The following is a 27,351-nucleotide window of genomic DNA, read 5'->3' as shown; positions in this document are numbered from 1 at the left end:
GTAAGAAAACTCAAGGAATAATAGAGATGCTAAATTAAGTTTAAGAGCGTACAGTATCTTTGCAAGTAATTTAAAGTATTAAACTTTATTATTGTAGAAACTTCTATGATTACCCATAAATATCTGATTTCATAATAAAACCATGCATGGAGAAATTGATGAAGTCTTCCTTATTTCACTAGTTATGGAAAGAGAAGGTCTGTGTTGCTTCTTATCCTCTTATCCTCCCACCCTCCCTCTGCCTTTTGTAGACCTCTTGAGTCTGTGAGTCCTCAGGGCACTGGGCAGGTATTTGTGTCAGGTCCCACTAGGGATGTGGGTTGGGTAGCTGTGGTACCAAGCTCCTGCTTGTTTCCCCTGGGGCTTTCTTCACTGGTGCTGGGATCTTGTGCACCCAGAGCAGGAACCGGTCACCTCTGTGTGATACAGCAGCAACACAGCCATGGTGCTCTGCAATAACTACGTGATGTGCCAGTGCTGCTGTAGGAAACGGTGAGATCAGGGAATAGCCTGAATTTCACGCCACTGGACAAGGCAGCTCTGAGGGAGTCAAGAATACATTATGTTCCTGATACACCACATGCAGAAGCTGGTGTGAATCAGAGGGCTCTGAACAGGGTGTGGTGGAATTACCCAAATACACCACCTGCCAAAAACTCTGAAGCAGAGCCAGGGCTTTGCACTTTAGGTGAGATGCCCCAGCCTCTGTGCCCAGCATGAGCCATCACTGTGGCCATTATCAGCAGGCGGGCTCAGAGCTCTGCCTCCTCACACCCGCTGCAGGTCTGCGTGGGCATGATGAGGGACATGTCTGTCTGCTAGGAGTGCTGGAGCCCCAAGGATTCCAGCAGATCTGCCGTGTCCCTGTGCTTGCAGGGTGAGTGTGCATGCTGGGTGACTTTGTTTTTGAGAAAAATGCCTTAGAAGGTGGTGGAGACATAACCATTGATGTCAATGACATTGTTGGAAGCTTAAGTCGTCAGGAGTTTTGCACTAATTTCAATAGAAATAGTATTGTACTTTTTAAGTTTATCTGTCTTAATTCATCAGCATTCTCTCAATGAATACAAACACACAGAGCCTTTTTTATTACTGACTGAACACATTCATTTTTTTATATTGAAGTTAAGGCAAAGCAGAATGTGATCCTACTGAGCTGTTAAAGTGTAGGTCTTCAGTAAATTAATTACGAGAGAAGCAAGTCATTTGGTTCTTAAAATTAGTAGAAACCAATGAAGAAAAATGGTACTTAATGATGACCACATGGGGTGGGGAGGTAATCACTGACTAGTTTTTGAAAACACTTGAGAACATTCTGTAAAAATTGTGTCATTTTGCCTTCCTCAGCAGCTTTGGTACCTTTGATGGATGCACGTATGTGTTTTTTATAGTTTGGATGTGATTTTTGTAGTTTGGAAAGGTAAGGTTCATAGTAGCAAAAGGTGTATGTTTGAAAGATATTCATATATGTTATAGACAGATTAAATGCTGCCATGGTACCTTGCGCTGCAAAGTGATGAGGAGCTAACAGCAGGCAGTGTTTGGGCACTGCCCAGCAGCAACAGCACAGCAGTGAGCTGGGGGCAGTTGTTGCTCACCTGGAAGTCACAGGGAGTGGTGATGGGAACCGCGACCTTTCTGGGTAACCTCTGAGGCCAAATTCAGCAGAAGCTGAGGCTTTGCCTGCACCCTGGAGCTGGGCTCCACGGGGGACTCCAGCAGGTCCAGCCCACAGGGTTCCTCTCTCTCCAGTCTGCTGGGGCTAGAGCACAGCTTTGGGGGACTCTTGTCTTTGTGCTCAGGCATGAGGAGTGTGATGAGCTCAGTAGTAACGCCCTGGCAGGACACCTGCAGGTGAGCATCACCCGGCAGATCTGACACCATGACCACCGTGACAGCCAGAGAATCCCCAGGGCTATGGGGGCTGGAGCTGTGGGTGCCCACTGGCAAAGGGCAGTGGGGAGGTCTCAGCTGGCCCCTGCCTCTCCACTACTGCCATTGTGGGGAGAGTTGAATGCAAACACTGTGGAAATGCTGTCCAGGGCTGGTCCTGAGCACAGTGAAGTTGTTTATCATCTCACATTTTTTCTTAGGATTTTTTTTCCTTTCTCTTTTTAATTCAGGTTATATCCTTTGAAGAAATATGGAGCTTGGAATGGTTGTGAGTGCACTGGGAGACAGGCTGGGAGCTGAAATCATTCTTGACCTATCAGAGAAATGGTCTAGAAAAATAAGAGGGTTCAGTTCTATAAAGAAACACCCAAAGCTGAAGCCCTCACCAACAAGTTTTGCCTTCACCTGAAGCAGAAGAAGAGATGATCCCACCCCGAGACAGCAGCACAGCCAAGGTGATGGGGGATGCAGCATTTGCTGCCTAGAGCGGTGGGGTGGGAGTAAGACCCTGCAAGCCTCGGGCTGAGGGGACGGGGGCTTCAGGAAGACCCTGCCCTTGCAGCTGGGCACAACCCACACAACAACCAAGGAGAACCCTTTACTGGAAAAGTGTTACAATTCGTGGTGTCACTGTTCTAGTGAGGTGCTTTAGCAATCCAATGTTATAACACAGAGATGCAGAATACAAGTGTTGTTGCATGTAATCTGCCATCACAACAGCACTCTTCTGCTTGCACTGCCACTGACCCCAAACCATTGCTGACCACAAGGTTGTTTTTTAAAGAAAACTGTCTAGCTGCATATAGTTATGCCATAATATGTTAGGTTTTGAGCCTCAGTTACCAGTTGCCAGTAATAGTATACTCAAATCCCTTAGCTACATTTACCACTTACCAAATCTCCAAAGACATGACACAATTTGCTAGGGCTGCTTTTGGTGTGAATGGCTTTGCTTTTCTATCATGTGCCATCAGTTTTACCAGGGAAGAGTTTAAAACAAACAGGATCAGAATGTAATGCCAGTAAAAACATGGTGAAGAATTTGTTGTACTTCAAAATATTTTGAAGGTAAGAAAGAAATATATTTTTATTTTAATCCTGCACATGCCATCTTTGATCTAGGAACAGAATCCATAGTTTACCAGACGTAAGAGTTCAAAGAAGGGTGGCGAGGCTGGTGAGGGGTCTGGAGCAGAACTCTTTTGCACAGTGGCTGAGGGAACTGGGGCTGTTTAGCCTGGAGAAATGGAGACTGAGGGGAGAGATCTTCTCACTGTCTACCACTACCTGAAAGGAGGTTGTAACATGGAGGGTGTTGGTCTCCTCTCACAAGTAACAAGCAACAGGACAAGAGGAAATGGCTCCCAGTTGCACCAGGGGACATTTAGATTGGGTATTAGGAAAAAATTCTTGCTGGAAAGGGTTGTCAGACATTGGAACTGGCTGCCCAGGGAAGTGGTGGAGTCACCATCTCTGGAGATGTTTAAAAGGCATGTAGATGAGGTTCTTAGGGACACGATTTAGTGCCAGTGTTAGGTTAATGGTTGAGCTTGATGATCTTGAGGGTCTCTTCCAACCAAAATGATACTATGATTCTATAATTATAAATTATATCCCAACTGCTCAATTATAAAACAGAAACACCAAGTAAAGAGCATTAAGGAAACTGAGCTGTGGCCCACCCCACAGTGAGCTGGGTAGCAGCTTGGGTTCCTCACCCATGGAGAAGCTTGGCAGGCAAATGGTGGCTGTGGCATCAACATGAACCCTCAATCTGGGGCCTGCCATAACCCTCCTCATGCAGGTTCCTGACAAGAGCGGTGTGGGTGGCTCTGTGGTCCCTGACTGAGCACAGCTCTACACCTTGGCTGTGGAGGACTGGGGGACCTGGCCAAGCCCTGGAGCCAAGGTTTCCTTCACCATGGGTTGAAGATGCTGTCCCTTGTTGCATGACATGAAATGCGGTTGAGTGAACCACACTTCGTAAAACAAGAAGTTTGTGTCTGTAATGCCCACCAGCCTCACCACATTCCACCTTGCAGGGGCAACTCCCCCCAGCACCCCACTATGGCTAATTGCACCGGTGAAGGGGGCTGACACGTTAGCCATGTGAGACAAGGCAGCTGAGGGAAGGATGGATGTTTGTGGCGCTTAGCCATGGCCCTTGTGACAATGACTTGAAGCTGGTTTTACTGGGTGACTTTCCCGCCCCAGAGGGCAGTGCTGGGGGTGACAGCATGTCCAACTGACAGCAGGGAGGGCATCAGCGTGGTGTCACAGGGGGGCTGCCTGAGGGCTTTGCACAATCCTGCTGGAGCACTATCGGTTAGATAAGCTGTGTGCCTTCTGGTCAGGTCAGGATCACCTGGGCAAAGTCAGCACAGGCTGCAATAGCACTGGGTGCTTCCAATGAATAAGAACAGTTAGTAGTTTTTCTTACACAAGAAATATTTTGGCTTTAACTACATTTTAATTCTTTCAAGCACTTGTTTTGAAAGGTAGTTTCAGAGCATTTAGTTGGTGAGGCAAGAACAAAATTGTGATGGTTTTGGCTCAGCAATAACAGCCGGCGCATTGTCCCCAACCCCCTCTCCCTCAAAGGGTTTGAGTGGTTGATAAAAAGTTGATAACTCAACAAAATTCACTCTGCCTGTTAATAATTCTTCTATAAAAGCCACACATTTGCCTCTGCAGCCTTCAGTTGCTTTTAGCATGAAAGGACTCATCCTCACCCTGGTGCTCGCCGTTGTGGGTAAGTTGAAGCTTTAGCAGCACTGCTGAGCCGTGATGGTCACTGTGGTCCAGAGCAAACTACATCTCCTTTGAGCCTTTCAGGGAGATTTACAGCTTAATTTGCTGAAGTGCTTTTATGACTTGGGCTGTAAACTATTAACGTGCCTAAGATTAGCAGTAGGGAAAAGCAGAGTATGCAGCAGCTATTCAGTGGGGCTGGTGCAGTCTTGGTGTCCTGAGGCTGTGGGGGTGCACCCTGGAGCCCATCAGGGGTTGTTTGCCAACCATTAGCATACTCACTAAATAAATAATAAATTAAATGATCCACAGAGATGGGGATTTCTCACGCATCCTTCTGTTTCCTCCCACACAGGGGGCCAGAAGCAGGACCTGGGTAAGTGTGCTCCCACCGAGCAGCTTCCATGCTGCCTTCCCCTATGGCCCTGCATTGCCCACTGTTTGCACTGATTTTTCGGCAGTAGCAGCCTCACCCCTCTTTTCTGGGATAGTTCTTCTGAGTAACATCACAACAGTCATAGCAAATGAGGTGTTTCTGTTATATATATGTGTTTTGTTTTCGACAGAGCCTGTTTTTCTTATTGGTAAGACCTACCTGTATAGCTATGACAGCTTCATCCTGCACGGGCTGCCCGGCAGAGGCTTGGCAATGGCGGGGGTGAGGTTGACCGGCAAGCTGGCAATCAGCCGTGTGTCTCACAGCGACCACCTTCTCCAGGTAAATCACCACAGGCGTGGAAACTCATCCACCTGCATCACGCGGCTACAGACATTTAGTTCACACCTCCAGGCTGACAAAATACATGACAGAAAGATGCCAGGCTCATAGGAAATCTTAGCATGTTTCCCAGTGCTGAGATGACCCCAGAAGCTCAATGTCAGACTAAGCAGCTTCCCTTGAGCAGTGATGATTTCCCCAGCGCGGGCAGTGGTGTGGGCACAGGCACTGAGCTGTGCACCCCATGCCCCCATACCATGCCAGGAGAGAGCTGAGGGCACAGCTGGAGTGTCTGTAGCTGTAGCCAAACTGCTTTCGGTTATGGGTAATGACCTGAAGACAGCACCACAGGCTTCTTAAAAGCCCAGAACCTCTGCTGGAGGGAGAAAGGGCTGCTCCAGCTCTGCTGCCATCAGCACCCAAGCCCCCTTGGCTAAAGCTGCCCTAGGTTCATCTCCATGCAGAAATGCGGCAGGCAGCTGCTTTAAAGAAATGTTCTTAAGTTAGTTTTACTAAGGCAACACTAAACTTGAGTATGAAAATGAGAATTCAAGCATGAAATATCCATGTTTTTCAACCTGGTCCCATAGCCTGAGAAAATCTTGGGTTTGGAATTCAGTTATCAAGTTAGAAAGTCCCATCTTTCTACATTATCTTCCTTTTGATGTTCTTCACATAGTCATTAATTCAAATGTGAAGAATTCTAATGGCAATCCTTGTGCTTGGCATAATGATATCAAGATCTGGAAACACTGTTACTAATTGAAAAGGTTAAACCAAATACCTTAAAATACTGGAATAGAACAAAAGACCATAGAAAGGGGTTCTAGAAGATACCATGTAGGTGGAAAGTTGTAAAAGGGCTCTTAGCATTTGTCCTAGAAGTTTACCCAATCTGTAATCCTGTGCATATACTACTGAAATAGTGTGAACGATTACCTATTATCAAACTTTACACACTGCTGCGATTGTAGGCTCTGTGTAACCTCACTGGTTGCTATAATTTCAGCAATTGCAGACAATAGTCTTGAGTAGGATTTAATTTGAGAAAATGTAACAAGAGGCAAGCCACCCTTGTAGCACTGGTTATAAATGCCTAAAATGAAACAGAACACTAGAACCACGCCATTTCCCTCTAGGCAGGGACATGTACTTTTATGTACAAGGGTGGGACTGTATGCATGTGTGACTAGGTATGTACATGCATGTGGGCACGCATTTCCCATTAGGCAGCACTCAAGGACTTGTGTGCAAGTTTTGAGGCTTGATAAGCTCAAAATGGTGACATCTGCTTCCAAAGAGACATCAGCTCCTGCTGGGCCACCTCCTGTGCAAGATCCCACAGTCACCTCTGCCTCCCCATCAGCAGTGCTGGGGGTCTGGCACCCTGAAACATGCTGGACCAGGAGGAGCAGCCAAAATAGTGCCCAATGTGTTCAGACAGGGAACTTGAGCAATGGCTTGGCCGCCTTGCAGACTAGAAGGAGATCTCACTGCACTTCTGGGGAAAATGGCCGAGTGTCCTTTCTGTACAGGTGCTGAAGGGCAGTGTTTCACTCACCCAGCAAATTCCACCAGACTTGCTGAAGTTTTGAATGCCACTTGCATGATCTTATTTTTCTGGCAGAAATCCTTCATGGAAATTGCATTTCCAAGGGTGCTTCCTAGGTACAGCACACGAGTCCAAGGAGGCAAACATATCCTGTAGTGTTGGACAAGTGGCTTGTATTCGGCCATGGACTGGAAGTGCCCAGTTTCCCTGTTATTGCAGGGTTTCAAACTGAATGAATACAATGAACGTTTTCCTAATGTTGTTCACAGGTTCAGTCACCAAAGCTGGAGGAATACAATGGCTTCTGGCCCACAGACCCCTTCACTCCATCTTCAAGGCTCACAGAGACCATTGCTGCATGTCTCAGCCCAGCCTTTAAGTTTGAGTACACTGAGGGAAGGGTTGGAAGTATTTATGCCCCTGAGGACTGTCCCATCCTGTGCACTAACCTAGTGAGGGGGATTCTGAACATGATGCAGATAACCATCAAAAAGGCACAAAATGTGTATGAACTACAGGAGGTTTGTTTTTTCCATTCTGATTTTACTTTTATTCTCATTTTACTATTATATAGTAACTTGACTGTGCCTATGCTTCCCATGCAATGTGACTTATTGCTGTTTCAAGGTCATTTCAAATAGGAAGTTCATTGTGTTTAATTAATACTCACAGGCTGGGATTGAAGGCATCTGCCAAACCAAGTATGTTATTCAGGATGACGGCAAGAACAACCGTGCCACCATTTCCAAAAGCAAGAACCTGATGGACTGCCAGGAGAGAGCGGTGAAGAACGTGGGAATGGCGTACATCCGCCTCTGCCCCACCTGCCCCCTGGTACGAGCAGCACGGGGCCACGCTCTGGCTCACAGGAAGTTTGTCTCCTCTGTACTTATTAACTAGCCCCCATTTGTATTTCTGAGTGGGTCTCTTTGCACTTTTTTAGAAAGTCAGAAACATGAAGGGCACGGTAATGTTCACTTACAAGATGAAGTACGATGACAGGGGGGCCCTGATGACGTCTGCTACGTCCGAGCAGCTGTACCAGATCTCTCCCTTCAATGAGCCCAGTGGGGTGGTAGTCATGGAAGCAAGGTAGGTGTCATGCATGCCCTTAGCATAGCTGTGATTATCAGAGCCAGGAGGAGATGCCCAAAACATATTGACTTTTGATTCGTGAGTTAGCAAGGAGTATCTGGCCCGTGGGCTGCGAAGGGCCAAGACATTGTGTGTCCCTTGAGATGCGCAGCCAGGTTTTGTGACCTGCAATTTGGGGGTTTTGCTGGGCCACCTGAAACATTTGTCCAGCCTCTCAGAGACTTTGGCAAATTCTAATGAGAGCTCTCACCGCCCCTGTGCCATTTCCAGATAATCCCGAGCAATGCACGAATGGAGAAGTGCACGATTGGTTTGTGGGCACTGCAACGGCCCTGCTGGACACCTCTCAGTCTACTCCAACCACTGTGCATGTCCTCCACTCACATGGGGTGGTCAAAGGTTGCTAATGCATTCCTTTCTCTTCCTTGAAGACAAGAACTGTCTTTGGTCGCCGTTAAAAGGACTCCCATCAGTGCACCAAAAACACAGCTGCAAAACCAGGGGAGTCTTCGTTATCATTTCTCAGGAGAGCTTCTCCAGATGCCAATTCCTCTACTAAGGATTAAAAATCCAGATTTGCAGGTATTAGAGGCTCACTTTTTATACTCTTTCATTATTTATAATGTTAACAAGTCAGCACATAATTATTTTTGACACTGATCCTTTCAACTGTCTGTTTTTCCCCATAGTTAACAGAAACACTGCGGCAAGTAGCTCAGAAAAACAAGGAAGGAGCCACTAAAGAAGCTTCAATCAAGTTCTTACAAATGGTCCAACTCCTTCGTATAGTGACCCTTGATCAAATTGAGTTTTTGTGGGTGCATTTTGCCAGCTACCCTCCCTACAGGTACTTGTGTTGCCTTCAGCCAGGATTTCCCAGCAGAGGCACAACTGAACAATGGGGATAATGAATCCCTCTCTCCCTGGCAGGCCTTGGTTTCTGAGCGCGATCTGTGCTGCTGGAGCTACCAACACATTTCGATTCCTGAAGCAAAAAATTCATGATGGGAAGCTGACCATCTGGGAAGCAGCTGCGACTCTCCCTCTCGCCTCCCATTTTGTTACACCCAACAAGGAAACCCTAGAAGTTGCCTCAGTGAGTGCAGATCATCCTTCTTTCTATTTCCTTCTCAATCCTTTTTAAAGGTGAATTCACAGGATTATAGGTCAAAGACATAACATATTTCCTTCTCAATTTGTAGAATGCAAGGTATTAACAAAAATAGGGAATGTTTTAGAAAATGTTTCAAAACACCTGTTGCCAACATTTTTTAATGCACTCGACATATCCTAGGAAAACTGTTAATGATTTTTTTTTTTGCCAAAATATATTTTTAAAAAACAGCCAAAATCAAGAAAATTATATAATGTAACCAAAATACACGTAGTATAACTGGAGTGAGACTATTTACTTTCCTGTAGCTGAATGACTAGCGTTTGATTTAACTTCTGAAAATATTTAGGGAAAATCCAAAGCAATTTAATCTATTTATTTCTTAAACATAGTTTTCGCTAAATACCAGCTCTAATCACTAGAAACATTAATAACTGATACTTTTTTTTCTTCTGCAGAGTTTTCTGACCTGTCCCCAAATCCGGAAAGAACCACTGCTTCGAATGCTTGTTTACCTAGGTTATGGTAGCATGGTAAATAAATACTGTGCTCAGTCCTCACCTTGTCCAAATGAACTTCTTCAGGTAGGTGACTCTCATTTCTTGTTTCATAAGAGGTGAAGACATTTTTTAAATGCCTCTAATTTAGCTCTCACAATGCTGGCAATTAGGTAACTAGCTGTTTACATGCCGCACTCCTGGCTGTGATTGCCTGCAAAATTGCAAAGCCAGAATGAGTCACCAAGCTGATGCCTTTTAAAAATGTGGTATTAAGAGCTCAGAATTTCAAATGTAAGTGGTAAAAGCACATGGGGATAATGGATTCTGTAAACAACCTGAACCTGAGTTTAGGTATGTTAAATTTAGGATTAAAGCAAAATAATTATAATTATTCTCTCTACTTTTACATTAGGTAGAGCATACTTTAAAAATCTACTAAAAAGGCACTAAGGTGTGAATATAAGCACATGTCATAGGTTAGGGCTTCCAAAGAGGCTCTGCTACAGAATTACACATCACTGTCAGAAACATTCAGGACATTATCTTTGGACCATGCAGCTCTGGTTCCTTATTCAGAAGGACCATAGCACTGAGACAGCCTGCTGATGTTTGACTTGTGTATAAATCTTCCAAAGAAAAGAGTGAAACAAAGCCAATCCACTAGAAAAGTAATGCGTCTTCTCAGAACAGCAAAACTGTTTAAGTAAACTTGCTATCACTATTGGAAGTGGAAAATAACTGCGCAGAGCCCAGGGCTGCCGGCTGGCGGGGCTGGTGCAGGTGCCCCAGGGAATGACTGAACCCAGCGTCAGCTCAGGGCTGCTCTTGAACTTGCAACAGACTCTGTGGTGCAGGCATCCTCCTAGGATTATCTCCTACACTCTGGCTCAGGCACAATTTAAAATCAGTTACAACATTCTCTAAGAAGAAGAAACTATTTTGCTTCTGTGTTCTACATTTGGCATCCTGATAATGATGGTGAGATTTTTGCTTGGAGAAAAATCTGATCAGCTTTATTCTGGGCTTTGCACCAGTAGTTGTTTTGTTTGCTATGACAATGCATATTTTTATGCATTATTACAAGATCATTACCTGATAAGATTAACAGAGTCTGCTCTGTTTTCAGCCACTCCACGACCTCGCTACTGAAGCCGTCAGCAAAGGTGATGCCAAAGACATGGCCTTGGCCCTGAAAGCCATCGGCAATGCAGGAGAGCCGGCCAGTATCAAACGCATCCTGAAGTTTTTGCCAACATTTGCCATGGCTGCAGCTTCATTACCAAACAGAATTCATGCTGATGCTGTGTTGGCCTTGAGGAAAATCGCCAGAAAAGACCCTGCAAAAGTAACTGAAATTATTATTTAAACAAAAGTCCTAGAGGGTGTGATTTGAATTCTCACCTACTGGTCTTCCTCTTGCCCACACTGCAAACTCCTAACATCAGCCTCTCCTTGCTGATATCCTGGGAAAGTGGTGACTTTAGTCACTGTAACACTGGACCCATTACTGATGGATGTTTCTTCCAGCCCTGTTTACTGTGCATACACCAGCATCTTCATTTTCAGTGACAGGTCCCATGCTCAAGTCTCTGTTTAGGGTTTTGTTCTCTGTCCACTGTAGATCACACGCGCACAGTTTAGGGACCTCTTCTCACTGAGGGGTTATGAGGTACTCACAGGTTGTCCCTTCCTCTTCTAGGTAAGGGACGTCTCCCTCCAGGTCTTTATGGACAACACACTTGCTCCTAATGTCCGAATGGTGGCTTGTGTTGTCCTCTTCGAAACAAAGCCTGCTCTTCCAGTTGTAACAGCTATGGCCAGCTCGCTGCTGATGGAGCCCAGCTTACAAGTGGCCAGTTTCACATATTCACACATGAAGGCTTTGGCAGTAGGCAGGATCCCACAGCTCTATAATCTGTAAGTAGAGAAAGAAGTACATTTTTAGTAGCAAATGGTAATTTTTTGCTTGCAGTTGTCTAAGAATTTGGTCACATCTTCATATGATTTTAACCCTTTATTACTCAGATCTGCTGCTTGCAACATTGCAGTTAAACTACTGAGCCCCAGACTCGACAGGCTGAGCTATCGTTACAGCAAGGTCATTCATGCTGGTGATTATTCCCGTGAGTACCACATGCCTTGTCCACTGCTTCAGCTTACATAGCCAAATGCCTCTATTGTGTTCCATGGTTTTAATCCAAAATCGCATCGCAGGCTGTGAGCTTGGTCCACTCTTGAAGCAGACAAAGCACAAGAGCCTCCTAAAATGCAAAATCCCCTGAGGGTGTTCTACTGCTCTGTGGGTAACTTCTGGGGAAAGCGATGCTTGCACATGGATTTAGGCTTCCTTCTTCAGTCACTGTGGTTGTGTTGATTCTGCCCTAGAACAAAGTTCTCTTGAGTTTGCAAACCTGAGGACCTGTGGCACTGAATCCTGGCAGAACCCCTTGTGGTCTACTACAGCATGTACCTGAGGTGGCTTACATGCATGCACCAGACACCTCGGAGACCTTAACCAAAACCTCTGCTGCTTTCTATTCCTGTGATAGCTGAATATCAGGCTGGTGCCATTTGGAGGGCCTATCTAATGAACAGTCCCAGCACCATGTTTCCAACTGATATAATCACAAAAGTAAGAGGATATTATGCAAATACTGCAACAGATATTATCGAGGTAAGTATTTCATTAAAACAGCCAGCTCTATGCAAGCCAGCTACAGATAGTATTACTTGCTAAGCCATTTGAACTGCAGTGTAGTGTTTAACTACACTTCTGACTGCAAGGCTGAATGTGGAAGAGAAAATTTGGATAATGATTATGATTTTACTTAGGCTTCTTTTTTTATTTGGGCTTCTTGACACATACATTCATCAATCAACATGTTCAGTGTAGGCCTGAAAATCTAGGAGAGTAGAGGAAAGCTTATGCAGCAGAACATTCATCTACCTACCTAAAGTCAGATGGCATCTAGGATATTTTGCATAAGTACAGGTAGATAGCATCTGAAATTAAATTTCAGCCAGCAGAGCAGCCAGGGCAGCATGAAGCTCCATGTAACAGCACGTAGGCATTCATTCAGCTTCTTAGGCAAACTTTGCAACTGAGCTGAGCTCTGCACTGCCCTGAAATTATCCCTGATGACTAATTCAAATCTGGCTCAGCACGTCCTCAGCATCTGCAGCCATAGCCTGCAGTCATCTGACAGGTAGACATAGCCTTGTAAGTGCCATGACTTGATGAAGTATGCATTTAGAGCAGCCTCTGTTGAGGTTAATACCAAGTACAAAGGTTTTCTGGGCTCTCTTGTACTTGGGCTGTGACACCTGATACTATTTCCTACAGGTGGCTCTCCGGTCACGAGACCTAACCAAGCTCATCAGGAAGCAGAATATTCCCTTTGCTGAGTATGATACACACAAGACACTGAAGGAACTCAGTAAAACGGTATGTCTCTATGCACTCTTCTCATTTGTTTGCAATACACGGCTCCTAGTAGCACTGGGGTTGCATCACCTGCCCATCAAGCCAACCCTTTGATGTTTCAGTGAGAAAGGAGTCAGTCATCCCGTTTGGTCACGGAAAGATGTACTTACATTGTACTTACACTGTCAACAGATGTCATCTTTTCACTAAAGATATGTCACCCCTTAATGTACAGTACAAAAGATTATGATAATACTGGTAGCCAAAATTTGTGTGGTTTAAAGTGTATGTTAAAACACAGTAACTGGTTGCTCTTCCCTTTTAAAATTATTATTGAGGAAGATTTTAGTTCATAAGTCCTCAGGTGTCACCCACTACTTACAGCAGCAGAAATTACCAAGTTCTTACCTCATCTTTACATGGGGAAACTCCCACTGAAGTCAGTCATGCAACATAAGAAAGGTCACATTGGTTCAGATCTGTATGATGCCTATTAGCTTTTCAGCTAAGGAACCATGGCTAGCATCCTTCAGGTAGGATCTACTCTTTGCTAATAGATTACTGTATTTTAAGTGACACTATCTGTTTCTTCCCTTTCTCCCCATCTCCCCTTAACATCACAGCTTTTGGGATGGAAAGAACTGCCTTCTGAAGACCCTATGTTGTCCGCTTACATCAAAGTACTGGGCCAAGAGATCGCTTTTGTTGATGTCGATAAAGATGCCATTCAGCAGACCATGATGGTACTTACAAGGCTGTTGTCTTTTTGTCTGCAATGATGAATGTTTTCCTTTCCCTGTCTCTTCTTACCTGCTTATCTATTTCCCTGTTTTCAGAGTCTAACTGGATCATCAAACAGGCAGCTGGTGCTGAAAAAAGTGGTGGAAGAGGTGCAGCGAGGCATTTCAGGCCGATGGACACTGCCGGCAATGGTGGGCGAGCTGCGGCACATCATCCCCACGGTGCTCGGCGTGCCGCTGGAGCTCGGGCTGTGCGGCACCGCGCTGGCCCAGGGTGCGGCCGACGGTGAGCTTGAGATGCCAAACCAGGCAGTTTCCCCACAATAATTGTGGGTCTGACCTCCCCTCATGAAATTAAATCCCTCTATAATCTTGAAAATGGGGAAACATTACTGTTCAGCAACTCCAAAGGGTTTGAGAAATAACTAGTATGTTTCACCTGGGACATATTTGTGTAACTCTGGTTTGGAGTAGTAATCTTTAAATAATCATGTGCAGTATTCCAAAATGTAAAAGCACTGCCCATGTGTTAACTACTATGCTTATTGAGAAAACTGGATCTCCAGCTTTTCCTGTTCTTTGTTCATTATTCCTGTCTGTCTTTTGCAGTGGATATACAGATATCACCACCGTTATCAGACAATTTTAGACCTTCACAGTTGTTGGAAACCAACATGGATGTTCATGCCGACATCAAGCCAAAGTAAAAATGGCATATGTTTTCACATACACACAGAAGCATTTATATTTATATTTTAAATAGATACGTGACTGCACGTTGTTGTCTCCCTTGTCCCAGATTTGGGACAGCTGTACTAGTCCAGAGCTGTGAAGTCATGAGGAATTATCTGGTGCTTTATGAACCTGAAAACGTAGCAACGTGCACTGCATCACTTGGGATGCTGTGCTGTTCTGCCAGTGCTAAAAATACTCACATTTCTACCTGTTAAGTGACTAAGATACTAACCTATAAAGATATATTTGCTTAAGTATGAACAGGCTTCTACAAGTTCAGTGTAGAATTGCATCGTCACCTGGCACAAGCTGGAGGGATTTCATGGGGAAAGGGAAAGGGAAATGCTTCTGGATCTGCAAAACCAAAAGCAAACACAACAGTACTAGTAACAATAATAGTAATAACAATAGTGATAATAAACTAGACAGAATCTGAAGCTAGCAGATTTTGGCATTGGCTTGTCCTCAAGCAATGTATCAGTGACAAAGCAGTGAAAGGATCCACATTACCTTCATTCATCAGACAAATCCCTCCACCTTTTTCAGTGGCATTTCACCTTTTTTCTCTTGTGTTACGATACAACTTCTCATCCATCAGCACTGGCTCTTACAATAAACAGAACAATGTGAAAACGTGGTTTTGCATTTCAAAGTTAAATATATGCATATTATTCTGTAACTATGCGTGTTTTTATTTCCACTCTTTTAGGGCATATTTTCATATGATTGCAATGATGGGGATTAATACACAATACTTTCAGAGTGGTCTTGAATTTCATGCAGAGTTCTGTGCCAACACTGCAATGAAATTTGATGCCAGGATAGATATGAAGGAGAAAAATGTGAAGACTGAAGCCCCTCCCTGCTATCAGGAGGTTGAGCTTGCAGCTGCGAGGTACAGAGGAGCTTGTTGCATTTGGCTTATTATATGTTACCGATTGTGAGCTCACTGTTATAAAATCCTGAACATACAACTCCTTGTTAGGCTGTGCCGTACTTTGGCAGCCAGATAAAGCTTAGTATTGTCTTTGTTTGCACCAGCAAAATCAGAAGATGTTACTCGTGTGCCATTTATCACCTTCACAGGAGTGAAGCTTATGCTATTTCAAGGAACATGGAAGAAGTAGACTCTGAAAAGAAATCCCAGCTTCTCCCCAGAGGAAAAGCACCAATCATCTCTGGCCAGCCATTTCAGCCATCAGAAAGATCTTCAAAACCTGGCAGCTGGAAGGTAAGGAGACCCCTCAGAATCTCTTTTGCAGACAGGTAGAGCACAGGCAGCTCCTCAAACGGGCTGAGCACCCCAACAAAGCAGCTGGCTGGCCGGATCACAAACAGACACTGTGAGATTCCACAGGCGCCTGACATATCCCAAACCAGGGCTGATGTAGGTCCCAGTGGGCTAAAGACATGATAATTCACAGCTCGCTCACCCTCATCATCTCATGCCGATAGCGTGCTTCAACAGCATGCCTCCTTATTTCTTTACAGTCATGGGGAAGGCGTGTGAAATTCATATCCTTTGTAGAATATCTCTTTTTTTCCCAAGCCAGAGCAATGTGGAAAAGATGGGTTTGGGGCAGGTTATACATTTCTGTTCCCAGATACTGAGGTAATTCCTGCTGCTCTTCAGCTTCTGAGGCTGGCGTGGGAAGGATGGGTTGACTAGTAACAGGAGGACTAGTAGCCCAAAACTGACAGAGAGAAATAAGCCCTCCAGAGAGCCCTGCAGGTTCTCATTGGGATGTTTGTGAAAAACTGCCCGAGAAAGTTTGGGCAGGAGAGATGTCCTCTTCCACAGAGTAATTCGGAGGAAACCCTACTCTTTCCACTGCTTGGATCTCTAGTTTTGAGCAGTGCTTCCTTACTTAAGCAAGACCATCAAAGTTTTCTTCATTAATAGGAAGAAAGATTTTAGGAGCTGTGATCATTTTTTGTGGAAAATATTTTTATTTGCTCTATTTCTGTTTAATGTAGGAAAGCAGTATTCCTAGTGTGATATCCGAAGGATACCAGCAAGGGTCAGAAGAGGCATACCACCACAGATTGGGAGGAAGATTTTATACACATATCTTCTGTAGAAAATCTGAGAATTTGGGATGTTCTGCTTGTCTCAGCCTGAAGTCACAATATGCTGCTTTCTTAAGTAATACCTATCTGCACAAATTAGTTGGAGAACTTGAAGCCAAAATGGTTTTGAAGCCAGGTACAGTCATTACAACCAGCTTCTCTTGTCAACCTCTGTGAACGCTGCCCAAGCAGCACAACCTGGAATGTAAGTATCTTTACTTTAGTTCATACAGATGCTGATATTGACAAAATACAGCTGGAGATTCAGGCAGGATCCAAAGCAGCTTCCAAAATAATTGATGTAGCAAGCTCAGGGTCTAAGGAAGAGGATGCCACATCTCCATATGAGGATATTCAAGCTAAACTGAAGAAGATTCTAGGCATTGAAAATATGTTCAAGGTAAGAGACTTTGAGTATCAGAGAGGGGAATATTTTTCTATAAATGAAGCCAAGGGTTTCTGATGTGGAAAACTGGCATGGGAAAGCAAGGATTTTGGCTGGTGGGAATGGCACTAGGTGAATTCTGGTGCAGGTTCCACAGCATGTGGGGCCAGGAAGTTGTATTTCCTTGAAAGCCTGTGGTGAGCAGTTTGTCTGACACCCAGAGAAACGTTACAAAACAAGCTATACATTCATAACGCTTTGAATTGTTTTTGTAGGACTCAAATAAAACACGGATCCGTACAAAACGGATTGAGAGAAAACACAAGGCTGCAGACACAGACCTCTGGGCAGTGCCTGGTGCAGCCCCCTCCTCCAGTTCATCCTCTTCTTCCACTGCTTCCTCTGCTGATGGTAAAGAGCCTGGAAATGAACACAAGAAAGACAGCAGCAGGCAGTCTGGGAAGAAGCGTGGCAGCCGCAGCAGGAGCAGCAGCAGTGTCAGCTCTGCCAGCAGCAACAGCTGCAGCAGCAGCAGAGACCACTCTGGAGACAGGCACTGCAGTGGGGATCGCGAACATTCCAGCCAACAGGTAAATCACCCAGGCTGGAGCTTTTTACATTTCTTGCAGTGAATGTTTTTGTACATCAGGAAATTGTGCCATAGAGCACGGACCAAATAAAGAGAACACAGACTGTTGGGGGTGGCTGTTTGCTGCAGGATGGACAAGGCAACCACCTAGCAGAGCTTTTCCCCCTTTTTAACCTCTCTGGTTCTCTGAAGCACTTCAGAAGTTTAACGTTTCAGAAGATTTTAATCTAAAATGTTTTAAAAAATAATTTTGTTTTACCTTTTTTTTCTGTACTCAATACTGAACATTTTAATGCATTTCTCAAAAGTTAGTCCTTTGTCTTCTCTTGGGTTTTCTTACAAGCTATCTATTTTCACAGGCAAATCTACCTGTTTTCCGGTTTTGGTTCAAGTCAGCAAATGAACAGGTACATTTACTGCTTGTATGGTGAGCAGGACCTACAACTGCTCTCATTAGCTTTGCTGCAATTAGAGCTTAGTTTTGTGATAGCAAAAATGTGATAGATTAATTCTGTGACAACTTCCAGTGGCAAACAACTTGCTTCAAGACGATTCTCTGCTTCTGCAGGACCCAGAAAGGGAAATCCTGAACGGTAGCATCAGCTCCTCTTCTTCAGCTAGTGGTGAAGGCAACTCTACAGCCATGTCTCAGGTGAGTGTCTTAATCTACAAGAAATAAAAACATTTCCTTTAGATTTCCAGTTATTGTATGTTTATAACAGAATAGGAAAAGTATAGCGATTTAGCATATTAGATAATATACAGAAAGAAAATGAATGGTTACCTGTTTTTTAGAAGTGAGCACACTGGATAGCCATTGAATGGCTTTGAATATTCACTGAATACAGGCTATATTTTAAATGCAACTGGAACATATTGCTGCATCTGTTGAAATCTGTGTTACTTGGTAAACAATTCACTATAAAAATGAGAACGCTTTAGAAGTGCTGATCTGCTTGATCAGAAACTGGTTTCAGATACGTTTTGTATTGCATAGCTCTCTGTAGAAGTTCAGGACATGACTCTGCCACTCATTTGTTCCTTAAGACTTCACTGCCAAGTACTTCTGTTCATGTTAGCAGGAGCATAAAAGGCCTTTGGAAAGACCTTGATTTTTGCAGTAACGCTCCATCTTTGAGAGCCATTCAGGTGTTTACTCAGGAATGACTGTAAGGTACATAGTACCCGGTCCTTCTGTAAGACCTATTCTAAGAACTGATGAAATCCAAAGCAGATTTTATTAATGGAAAATTTCACACATTTCAGATAAAGACCTACATAATTACAAAATAGTAAACCATAATTGGCCGAGAGACCCCTTCTGCACCAGTAGCTCCCGGTTATTAGTGCAAGTAGCTTGCAGAAAATAGGCAACCAGATCTACTATGAGTAGTAGATAGGCAACCAGATCCCCCGCCCATGCCCACATAACTTGAACTCACCTCTTGTCCACCTTTTCACCATACTACTACCTCTCTGAACTCTTCCCAGTCTTCCCCAGTGCTCTCACCACATACACTCTCTTCCTCAGCCAGAGCCTTGCTCCTTCCCCTTTTCCCCCTAAGCCCTGGCCAGCTCCATCTCCCCCAGTCCTTCTGTGGGTCTCTGTCATTCAGACCTGGCAGCACAGGGAGGACCTGCTGCCCCACAGCAATCCTGGCCAGGGGCACTCCTGCCCCACAGCTCCAGTGGGGCCATCATGGCCACTGCTGGGCACAGGGCTCCGACTACAAATGGGCCACGTGCTGCTCCTCATGCGAGCTGGACTGCACTGAACAGATCCCTCTGTCAACACAAGTTGTCAGGGTTTTAAATGGGGGACTGCGTTTTATCAAAAAGACTGTTAGCGAAACTACAGGTAGGTAAGACAGCAGTGCCAAGCTTGGTAATATTGATTCTTTATTCAGCAGTATCCTACTCCATACTTCCTTTTGTTACACTGAAATTACTTTACAAAAAGCCTCCCAACACTACTGTTCTACTTACACAGGTCACGACAGCTCTCCCTTGAAAGGCTGTGACAGAACTACCTTGAACTGAACAGACTGAGCAATGACCTATGATGCTGTCCCATACCTCATATAAAAAGTCTTCTTGCATTAGACTTCTCCTTTACAAAAACTTTTTATCTGTGGTTTTAATATAGTATTTTTAATATGTTGCTTATGTCTTTGGTCTCTATTTCGTCTCTGCTGAATTAAGCCTAAATTCCTGGGAGACAGCAAGCCACCAATACTGGCTGCAGTCCTTCGTGCCATCCACAGAAACGAGCAGCCGACGGGATTACAGCTTGTACTGTACACTGACACACAATCCATGAGATCGAGGATGCAGATGTTCGTTTCAAGCATCGCAGGATCAAGTAGATGGAAACTCTGTGCCGATGCTTCAGTAGTAAATTCCCATGAAGTACTGGTAAGTTTAAAACAATGATCATCTGAAATGTAAATAAAATACAATGATCTTACTGTGGTTTATACAAAAACATACATATTCCTCTCTACTAGGGTTCTCTTAAATGGGGTAAAGATTGCCAGGACTACCAGATTGCTGCTCAGATTGCAACAGGACAATTTGCTGCTTATCCAGCTATGCAGACGAAGCTGGAGTGGCCAAAAGTACCTTCAATAGTCCAAACAACTGCAAGATGGTGAGATTTTACTTTAGTTTTTGAAAAATTCACCTGTGTTAATGCTCCAGATAATTGCAGATTCAGTTCTGAAATTTCTGAGCTGGAAAAATTCTCACTAATCAGTAGGATATTATAAAATCAGATTGTACATGTCCCTTTTTTTCTGTGTATTCATTCCCTCAAAGCATAGTGCATTTTAGTTTGCAGGAAAGCCACTTGAAACAAAGGAGATTATGTGATTCACCTAATCTATTGTAGACTTTTAATTTAAAGTGCCTGAATTAGGAAACAGGTCTCCTGATGCTTCCCAGTTGATGAAGGCTCAGAGCAGAAGCCCAACCTTGGTTCTCTGAAGAAATCTGTCTCTTACTGACTATATAGGGAGAGTCATTTCCTAACATAAGCACCTTACCTCCGGCTTCTGGAGAAGGCGATACAAACATCTCCCACAAGGCTTGTTGCACACTAAATAGCAAATGTTGTGTGACAGCGTAAGAAAACTGTAACTGCTGGACTCAGTTCACATATGTGTCTATCCATATACTGTCTATTTGCCCTAATTAGAGGGGATGAAACCATTCACTTGACTATCCTGCAGCTTTTTTATCTGCTCTGAGATTATGTTTTTTGTTTTTTGTTTTTATTTTTTTTTTTTTTAGGAATATTTTCTGGTTTTCTCTATTTGAGTCCCAAACCTGTAAGGGAAGCCAATCATAGAGATCCCTCTGTCTGTTCATTGACAATCTTAGTGGGCAGAGGATCCTTGCTAAAAGTTACCATTGCAGGACTGACACATTAATATGAGGTCCTCTATTTTTTGCATATAAGTATTTTGGGGTTTATGTAATCAGTGCCTATTTTTAACTCTGAATGCGTTTAAAACAAGTTGACTATACTTCTCTTCCCATCTCACTCTGCCGTCCAGTCTCTTGAAGACTGTTTCACCCACTAATAGTTAGAATCTGCCTGTTCCTCCTCCCATACACACCACTGGGTGTTACCAAATCCTTATACAAAACATGTCCAACACAGAAAGCATATTGTTTTATTTTAGTCTGAGCAAGTAACAACCAACATTTTTTCAAAGATAGATCATTGTGGTCACTTTCTTTTCCAGGTTATACTCATTTCTTCCAGGAGCCGCATATGTGCTTGGGTATTCCCAAAGGCAACAGCGTGGTCCCTCTCACCAGGCAACCTTGGTTGTGGCTCTGACATCTCCGAGAACCTGCGATGTGGTCCTCAAGCTACCTGAGGTGACTGTTTCCACTATCTCCTGGGGTGTTCAATACTTACAAAATTGAAGGGTAATAGCTTTTTTAACCCACTGATATTTTTTTTATTATTTTTAGTTTATTAAACTGTAAAGAAACTCCCACCACAAGGACATTATATTCACATGATCGGTTCCATTAAGAAAATATCTTTAAACACATTTCTCTTTCATGTAGCATGCAAACACATGAAATAGGAAACAGACTACAAATCAACCGTAATTATTGACAGCATATAGACAAATCTTCAGGAAGATGATAGGTTTTCCCATGTCTTGGAAAAGATAATGAAACCAGGCTGTAGAGAAGCATAACAGCCAAATAGCTGCCCTCAATGTATGGGCAAGGAGAGGGTGTCTATCTCAGGTAAGCAAACTGTTCATACTGCGAAAAATGTGATGTACAGCTCCTCAAAAAGCTGCAAGTTGGTGAATGTCTAACTTCATTTATAGCACTGCTATTCTATAGGTTGCAGATGCACCAAACTGTAGAACTATTTCATGCTGTAGACAGAAGACTTGACTTCTTTTTAGCTCAGACCTAAATCTAGATTCTAATTTAGATTTCAGTCATTACAGTCCTCTTTGAACATTATAGAAAAACACTATCTCATCTCTATATTGTATTTTGCTTTTACATTCATGTTTATTTTCTAACTTTCAGCTCACAATTTACAACAGAGCCATCGGGCTTCCCCTGCCATTCCCTTCAAGCCCAGGTACTCCAATTCCAATAGTGCCACCCCCTGACTGGAATGTCTTTTCCCAAGCAACTCTTTCAATCCTTGAAAACCTTAAAGGTCAGCAATGAACTATCTGCACAAGCATTGGTTGGTTTGCAGGTCTTGTAAATACGATTTATAGTTTTGACATAGCTTGAAATTGTTTTGCATTCACTAAAAAAATCAGTTGAACTTCAGATAGAAATAAACCCACCTGTATGAAAACCTTTGAGGCTGCAAAGATGTAAAGAAAAGAAAACACACATTAGTAAGACTAAATACTCAGTTCCATTTCAAATAGTGATTCCAAATACATCCATTCCCAAATGCAGCCAGTTCAACTTCACTGTAGAGATTATCCGTGAAGAAAAAAAATAATTACAAAATTTATGAAAGGGACATCTAAGTGTTATCAGATTTGGGGTGCTCTGCTTTATTTGTGCTGTTTTTTAGAAGCTAAACCAGCTTCAAAAGTATAGACATTAATTTCACCTCCTGCACTTGATTTTGAAGGGATTATTGATTCATTAATGCTGCATTAGGAACCAATCACATTATACTTACCTAGGGTAAATTTTAAATGGAAAAGCTTTATGTAATCCTGGGATAAGGAGTCACATTTTGCTTGAAATCAGTGGGCTAATATCATATCTATATATGTTTCTTTGGTAAACACCAAAACTAGTCCATAGTAATTAAAACAGTTGTAAAATAATTTCTAATCAGAGCTGGTAGGATTTCCAATAAAATACTGCTAGAGTTAAAAAGGGAGAAGTTTACTTTAGTGTGGCTTTTGTTCCTCCTCATCTTCTATTTCTAATCCTGGTTATGACTCAATAAAGGTAGCAGCATTTTCGTGAATTTCCTCTAGTGTTAATGACATGTGAATTGTTAACGACATTGAGAAATTCTTTTGACTGCAAGAAAGTTACAAAAGCCAAAAGGCCACAAACAGAGATGCACCAGCTGTGAGCAGAATTGATCTCATGCAACGATTGAATCATGAGTGGGTTGTGTTCCTGTCTGGGGACTTGCAAAGTTTTGCTTTCGTGTAATTACAAATCCAATATTTAATCTGAAGGAATCGTTTTGTTTTTATGTGGGAATAAGTAAAAGCAGAAAATGGTCTTTTTTTTTTTTAATTGCAAATCTAAAGTGGAATAACTTTCTTATATAAATTATAAAAGGCTTGCTTTTGACTGTTGGTTTGGGTTTTTTTCAGCTCGTTGTTCAGTTTTCCAGAATAAAATCACAACCTTCAATGGAGTTAGATTTAACTATTCAATGCCTGCAAATTGCTACCACATTTTGGTGCAGGACTGTAGTCCAGAACTGAAATTCCTGGTGATGATGAAAAGACCTGAAGAGTCTTCTGACTTTACAGCAATAAATGTCAGACTCGCCAGCCAGTAAGTAATTGCAAACTTAATGACAAATAGATGTCAAGCTGAATATGCTAAGAATGTGAAGAGCAGATTGTTAGGGCACATCTGTGCTAGCATGAGTCATGCAAGAATTACTGATGTTAATGGAAAGATTTCTATGAGTGTCAGTGGGATTTGGGACTTTGTCTTTCAAAAGTGCTTCTGAAATATATCTGAGGGTCACAGGAACCTCAAATCTTTACTGCTCAAAATTGTTCATTGATTTGTTAGCATTTAGACATCTCATTTCAGTTCTTAGTAATTAGGTAGACACAAACTATCAATCTAAACAGAACTATTGTAATAATTTAGTCTGGCCTCCTACACTAAGCTAATAATTAGAACTAATTAGCACCCACGATCATCTCAGCAGAGATGTTGAGAAGTGGACATGGCTAAAAAGGGAATTACTCATCCCAGATTAGAAGCACTCTCTTTGGTCATCCCTTAGTTGGTGCACGATGTTCTAATGTATTTGAAATTAACTGAAGACCCGTTTTGTTTCATCTTGGAGCAATCACCTCTGCCATCAGAGGTTCCTCTTTAAAAGTATAGCCAGATACTCTAAATTGCATGGGATTATGCATACCAAAATAATCATAGGGATTATTCTTCAAAGCACATACATAGGCTTTGATCCGTAGGGTCTCATTACAACTAATTATTTATTTATGGAAACTGTGTGTGCCTAACTGTGCCATAATGTTAGAGAAACAGAGAAAAACTAGTATTCCCTGCACCTGTTCTGTGGAAGAACAGAAGGATGCTTGTTTTATAGACGGTATCTTTTGTGATAAAGACATTCCTTGTCACTGCATCATCCTTGATCTTTTAATACAACTGTATGGATGTCCTTTTGATGTGCTTCAGCTTCATATTTCCTCATTAGAGCAAACACTGCCCAGAAGAAAATACTACAATGCACAGAATAATGCAGGCTGTAAGAGAACCACTGAGGGGGATCCAATCTTCCCTTGAAATGTAAAGCACCTCCAATTTATGCAAACGTAACAGCAACTATATTGTTCTGCAGCAAGGGTCCCTGTAGCCTGGTGTCTTCCTGCCCTAACCGTGGCCACAAGCAGACGCTCAGAGATGAGCCAGGCCAGGGAGGGGTGTTGTGAGCGCTCCTGCCACACTCTCCTGGGCTCTCACAATCTGCCTCCCAAAGGGTGGCAGGTGGTTCATGCCAGAATGACATGAGCATTCTGCAGCACTGCTTCTACCAATGCTAGAAATTGTGAGCTGAGGAGGGCGAAGAAGAAGCATTTGTTTTATACTAATTTTCTTTACTTAAAGTGAGGTTGACATGTATGTTTCCAATGGACTCATCCAGTTGAAGATTAATGGTGTTCAAGCCCCAACAGATGTCCCATACACATCTAATTCTGGTAAGCAACTCATCTTTATATTTCATTTAATCTTTTCTGATCTTTTGAAGAAGGAAAGGATGTGATGCTGCCAACACCTCTCAAGATAAAGATAGGCCTAATTTGAGAAACAATTAAGTGATTTTAACATACCTTCATGCTAGCTTTCGTGAGGGGTGGCAAAAAAGACAAGCAAAGAAAGAGATGCTAATCCTGTGCATCTCTGCACCAAACAAGTAACGCAGCACTTGTGCTGATCACAGAGACTCAGAGAACAAGCATCTAGATGTCCCCTGGCCACAGCCACCCTTGTCACAGGGCAGGGGCCAGTACAGTCTCTCTCATTTCCCCATCTCTTTCAAGATACATTAGAGCCTGCATTAAGTCCCCAGGAACCAAGTGCTTCAGGCTGGAACTGAAAACGATAACTTCCTTCTAAAAGAAACTCCTTTTTGCTTTTTTGTTGCAGATGCAAGCATGCTGATCAGCAGCAAAAAGGAAGGCCTGGCACTAAAAGCCCCGGACTATGGCATAGAGGAACTATATTACGATGGGCATAGATTTGAGGTATTTTAAAAATTATTTTCAGTGGGTTTATTTTTAGAAGAAAAAACATTTAACTACATCTTTTATTTATTTCCACAAAGATTCAGGTTGCTTTCTGGATGGCTGGAAAAACATGTGGTGTTTGTGGAAAATATGATGCTGAGAAGGAAAGGGAATATCAAATGCCCAGTGGATATTTAGCTAAAGATCCAGTGAGTTTTGGTCAGTCCTGGATCATCTCAGAAGACACCTGTGCTGGAGGTACTAGATTCTAACATATATTAATGTCATTGCCTTTGACTAACTAGTCACATGAATACATAATCTATATTAATTATAGCACAATCATCTTGCTTTTCACTACTTTTGTGATTAGTGGTCATAGACTAAAAAAAACCACCTGTTTTTCCTGAGTTTGGTTGTTCACTGCAAGTTCTGGTTTTGTTGTATTTTTATACCAGCTTCTTATGCACTATGTAGTTATCTGAAGTTTGTGTGTTCCAGATAAAACTACAAACTTAAAACTAAGATGATAAGTTAGTATGAAAAGTAGGTAGTTTGACTATTGACAAAAGACATCTTAAGTCACCCTTAGTAGTTTCATTCTTTATTTCCATTCTGTTAAGTCCAGGGTTTTAGTTTCCCATAAATAAATAAATAAATAGATAGATACATATATAAAGTAAATAAACCTGGCTCTGGCTATCAAACTAGAGGGCATTCAAGATGGGAAATACATGTTTTAATTTCCTCAGGCTGAAGATGAACTTAATCTGAAACTTCAGCCCAGAGATGATTGTTCTTTCCATCCAGATCCCATACAAAAACATTAACATTTGGATAACATTAGGGTGCACCGCATTTTGTGCGGAACACAACCCTCTGGGCATATGGTGGCATTTTTGGAATATATTCTTGGATGAAGCTTCCCTGGGTGGACTGGTCCGGGAAAGCCTGGATCTCAGAGGCTTAAGGGCTAAACTACCCAGCCATGGCAAGGCAGGTGCGATGTGAGGCACAGTGCAGAAGTGGATATATGGATGTCTAGGAGCCACTGCTGCCCCTAAATGAAGTGCTGACATAGTTTGAGTGTCAGTTGACCAAGGTTTTTACATGCATCCTTTTGGATTTGGACACCTATGTCCTACCTAGCTCCTATTTGGCAAACCTCAGTCCTTGGGACTGTGCCCCACATGCCTGGTTTTCTCACAGCCTAAGCCAGTGACAGAAAACCAATGCACTTTAATCAGATTAGTTTCATGTAGCTTGTGTCACTTGGTTCATCCATTGGTCTTAGTTTCTGCTAATTGTACATATTATGTCCAAAAAGTTATTTATATAAATTCTGTGGGTGCTTTAAGAGAATTCATGTTTTATAGCTTGCAAGCTGCAGCGCAAATTCGTCGAAATCGAGAAGCCAGTTGCATTTGAGAAGAAGGCAATGAAATGCTTCTCCGTGGAGCCAGTTCTGCACTGTGCAGAAGGCTGTTCAGCGACCAGCACTGTTTCTGTCTCCGTGGGCTTCCACTGTGTGCCGACTGGTGAGTCTGCAGAACAGGCTCTTGGGCAGAGCACAACCAGTGTGTCCAACCGGAATTCTGTGAAAAAACAGGTTGACCAAACTAACACCTGAGTACCTCCATGTATAAACCCCTCTTCTTTTTCCTCTTTTCTCATTTACAGACTCCACTCTCGACCTGCAGGCACAGATGAGGCTAGACCAGAAATCTGAGGACATTGTGAGCAGTGTTTCTGCTCACACAGGATGTTCCTGTCAGCAAAAGCCATGCCCGGCGTGACACCCGGCTTTATGGGGAC

At 43.0% G+C, this 27,351-nt stretch overlaps 1 protein-coding gene across 1 annotated transcript; it reads left to right on the top strand.

Moving 5' to 3' along the window:
* Nucleotides 1–4,605: 4,605 nt before the first annotated feature.
* Nucleotides 4,606–27,332, top strand: LOC308042912 (vitellogenin-2-like; the record flags this gene model as incomplete). Its single annotated transcript, XM_080348681.1, has 34 exons — nt 4,606–4,645; nt 5,211–5,362; nt 7,184–7,435; nt 7,587–7,748; nt 7,858–8,006; nt 8,441–8,591; nt 8,699–8,856; nt 8,940–9,105; nt 9,582–9,707; nt 10,750–10,968; nt 11,323–11,540; nt 11,649–11,746; nt 12,173–12,297; nt 12,967–13,068; nt 13,671–13,790; nt 13,884–14,073; nt 14,397–14,490; nt 15,232–15,417; nt 15,609–15,753; nt 16,500–16,728; nt 16,817–16,992; nt 17,253–17,567; nt 17,926–17,973; nt 18,135–18,218; nt 19,769–19,981; nt 20,074–20,216; nt 21,316–21,454; nt 22,136–22,271; nt 23,416–23,602; nt 24,917–25,008; nt 25,457–25,554; nt 25,635–25,794; nt 26,913–27,074; nt 27,217–27,332. The coding sequence occupies 34 exons, from the start codon at nt 4,606–4,608 to the stop codon at nt 27,330–27,332; spliced, it is 5,151 nt and encodes a 1,716-aa protein (XP_080204807.1).
* Between the last annotated feature and the right edge of the window lie 19 nt (nt 27,333–27,351).

Source organism: Nesoenas mayeri (assembly GCF_963082525.1).
Source record: "Nesoenas mayeri genome assembly, chromosome: 8".
In the NCBI taxonomy this organism is placed as follows: Eukaryota; Metazoa; Chordata; class Aves; order Columbiformes; family Columbidae; genus Nesoenas; species Nesoenas mayeri.
The sequence above is the reverse complement of the archived record's forward strand: the minus strand, read 5'-3'. Positions and strand labels throughout refer to the sequence as shown.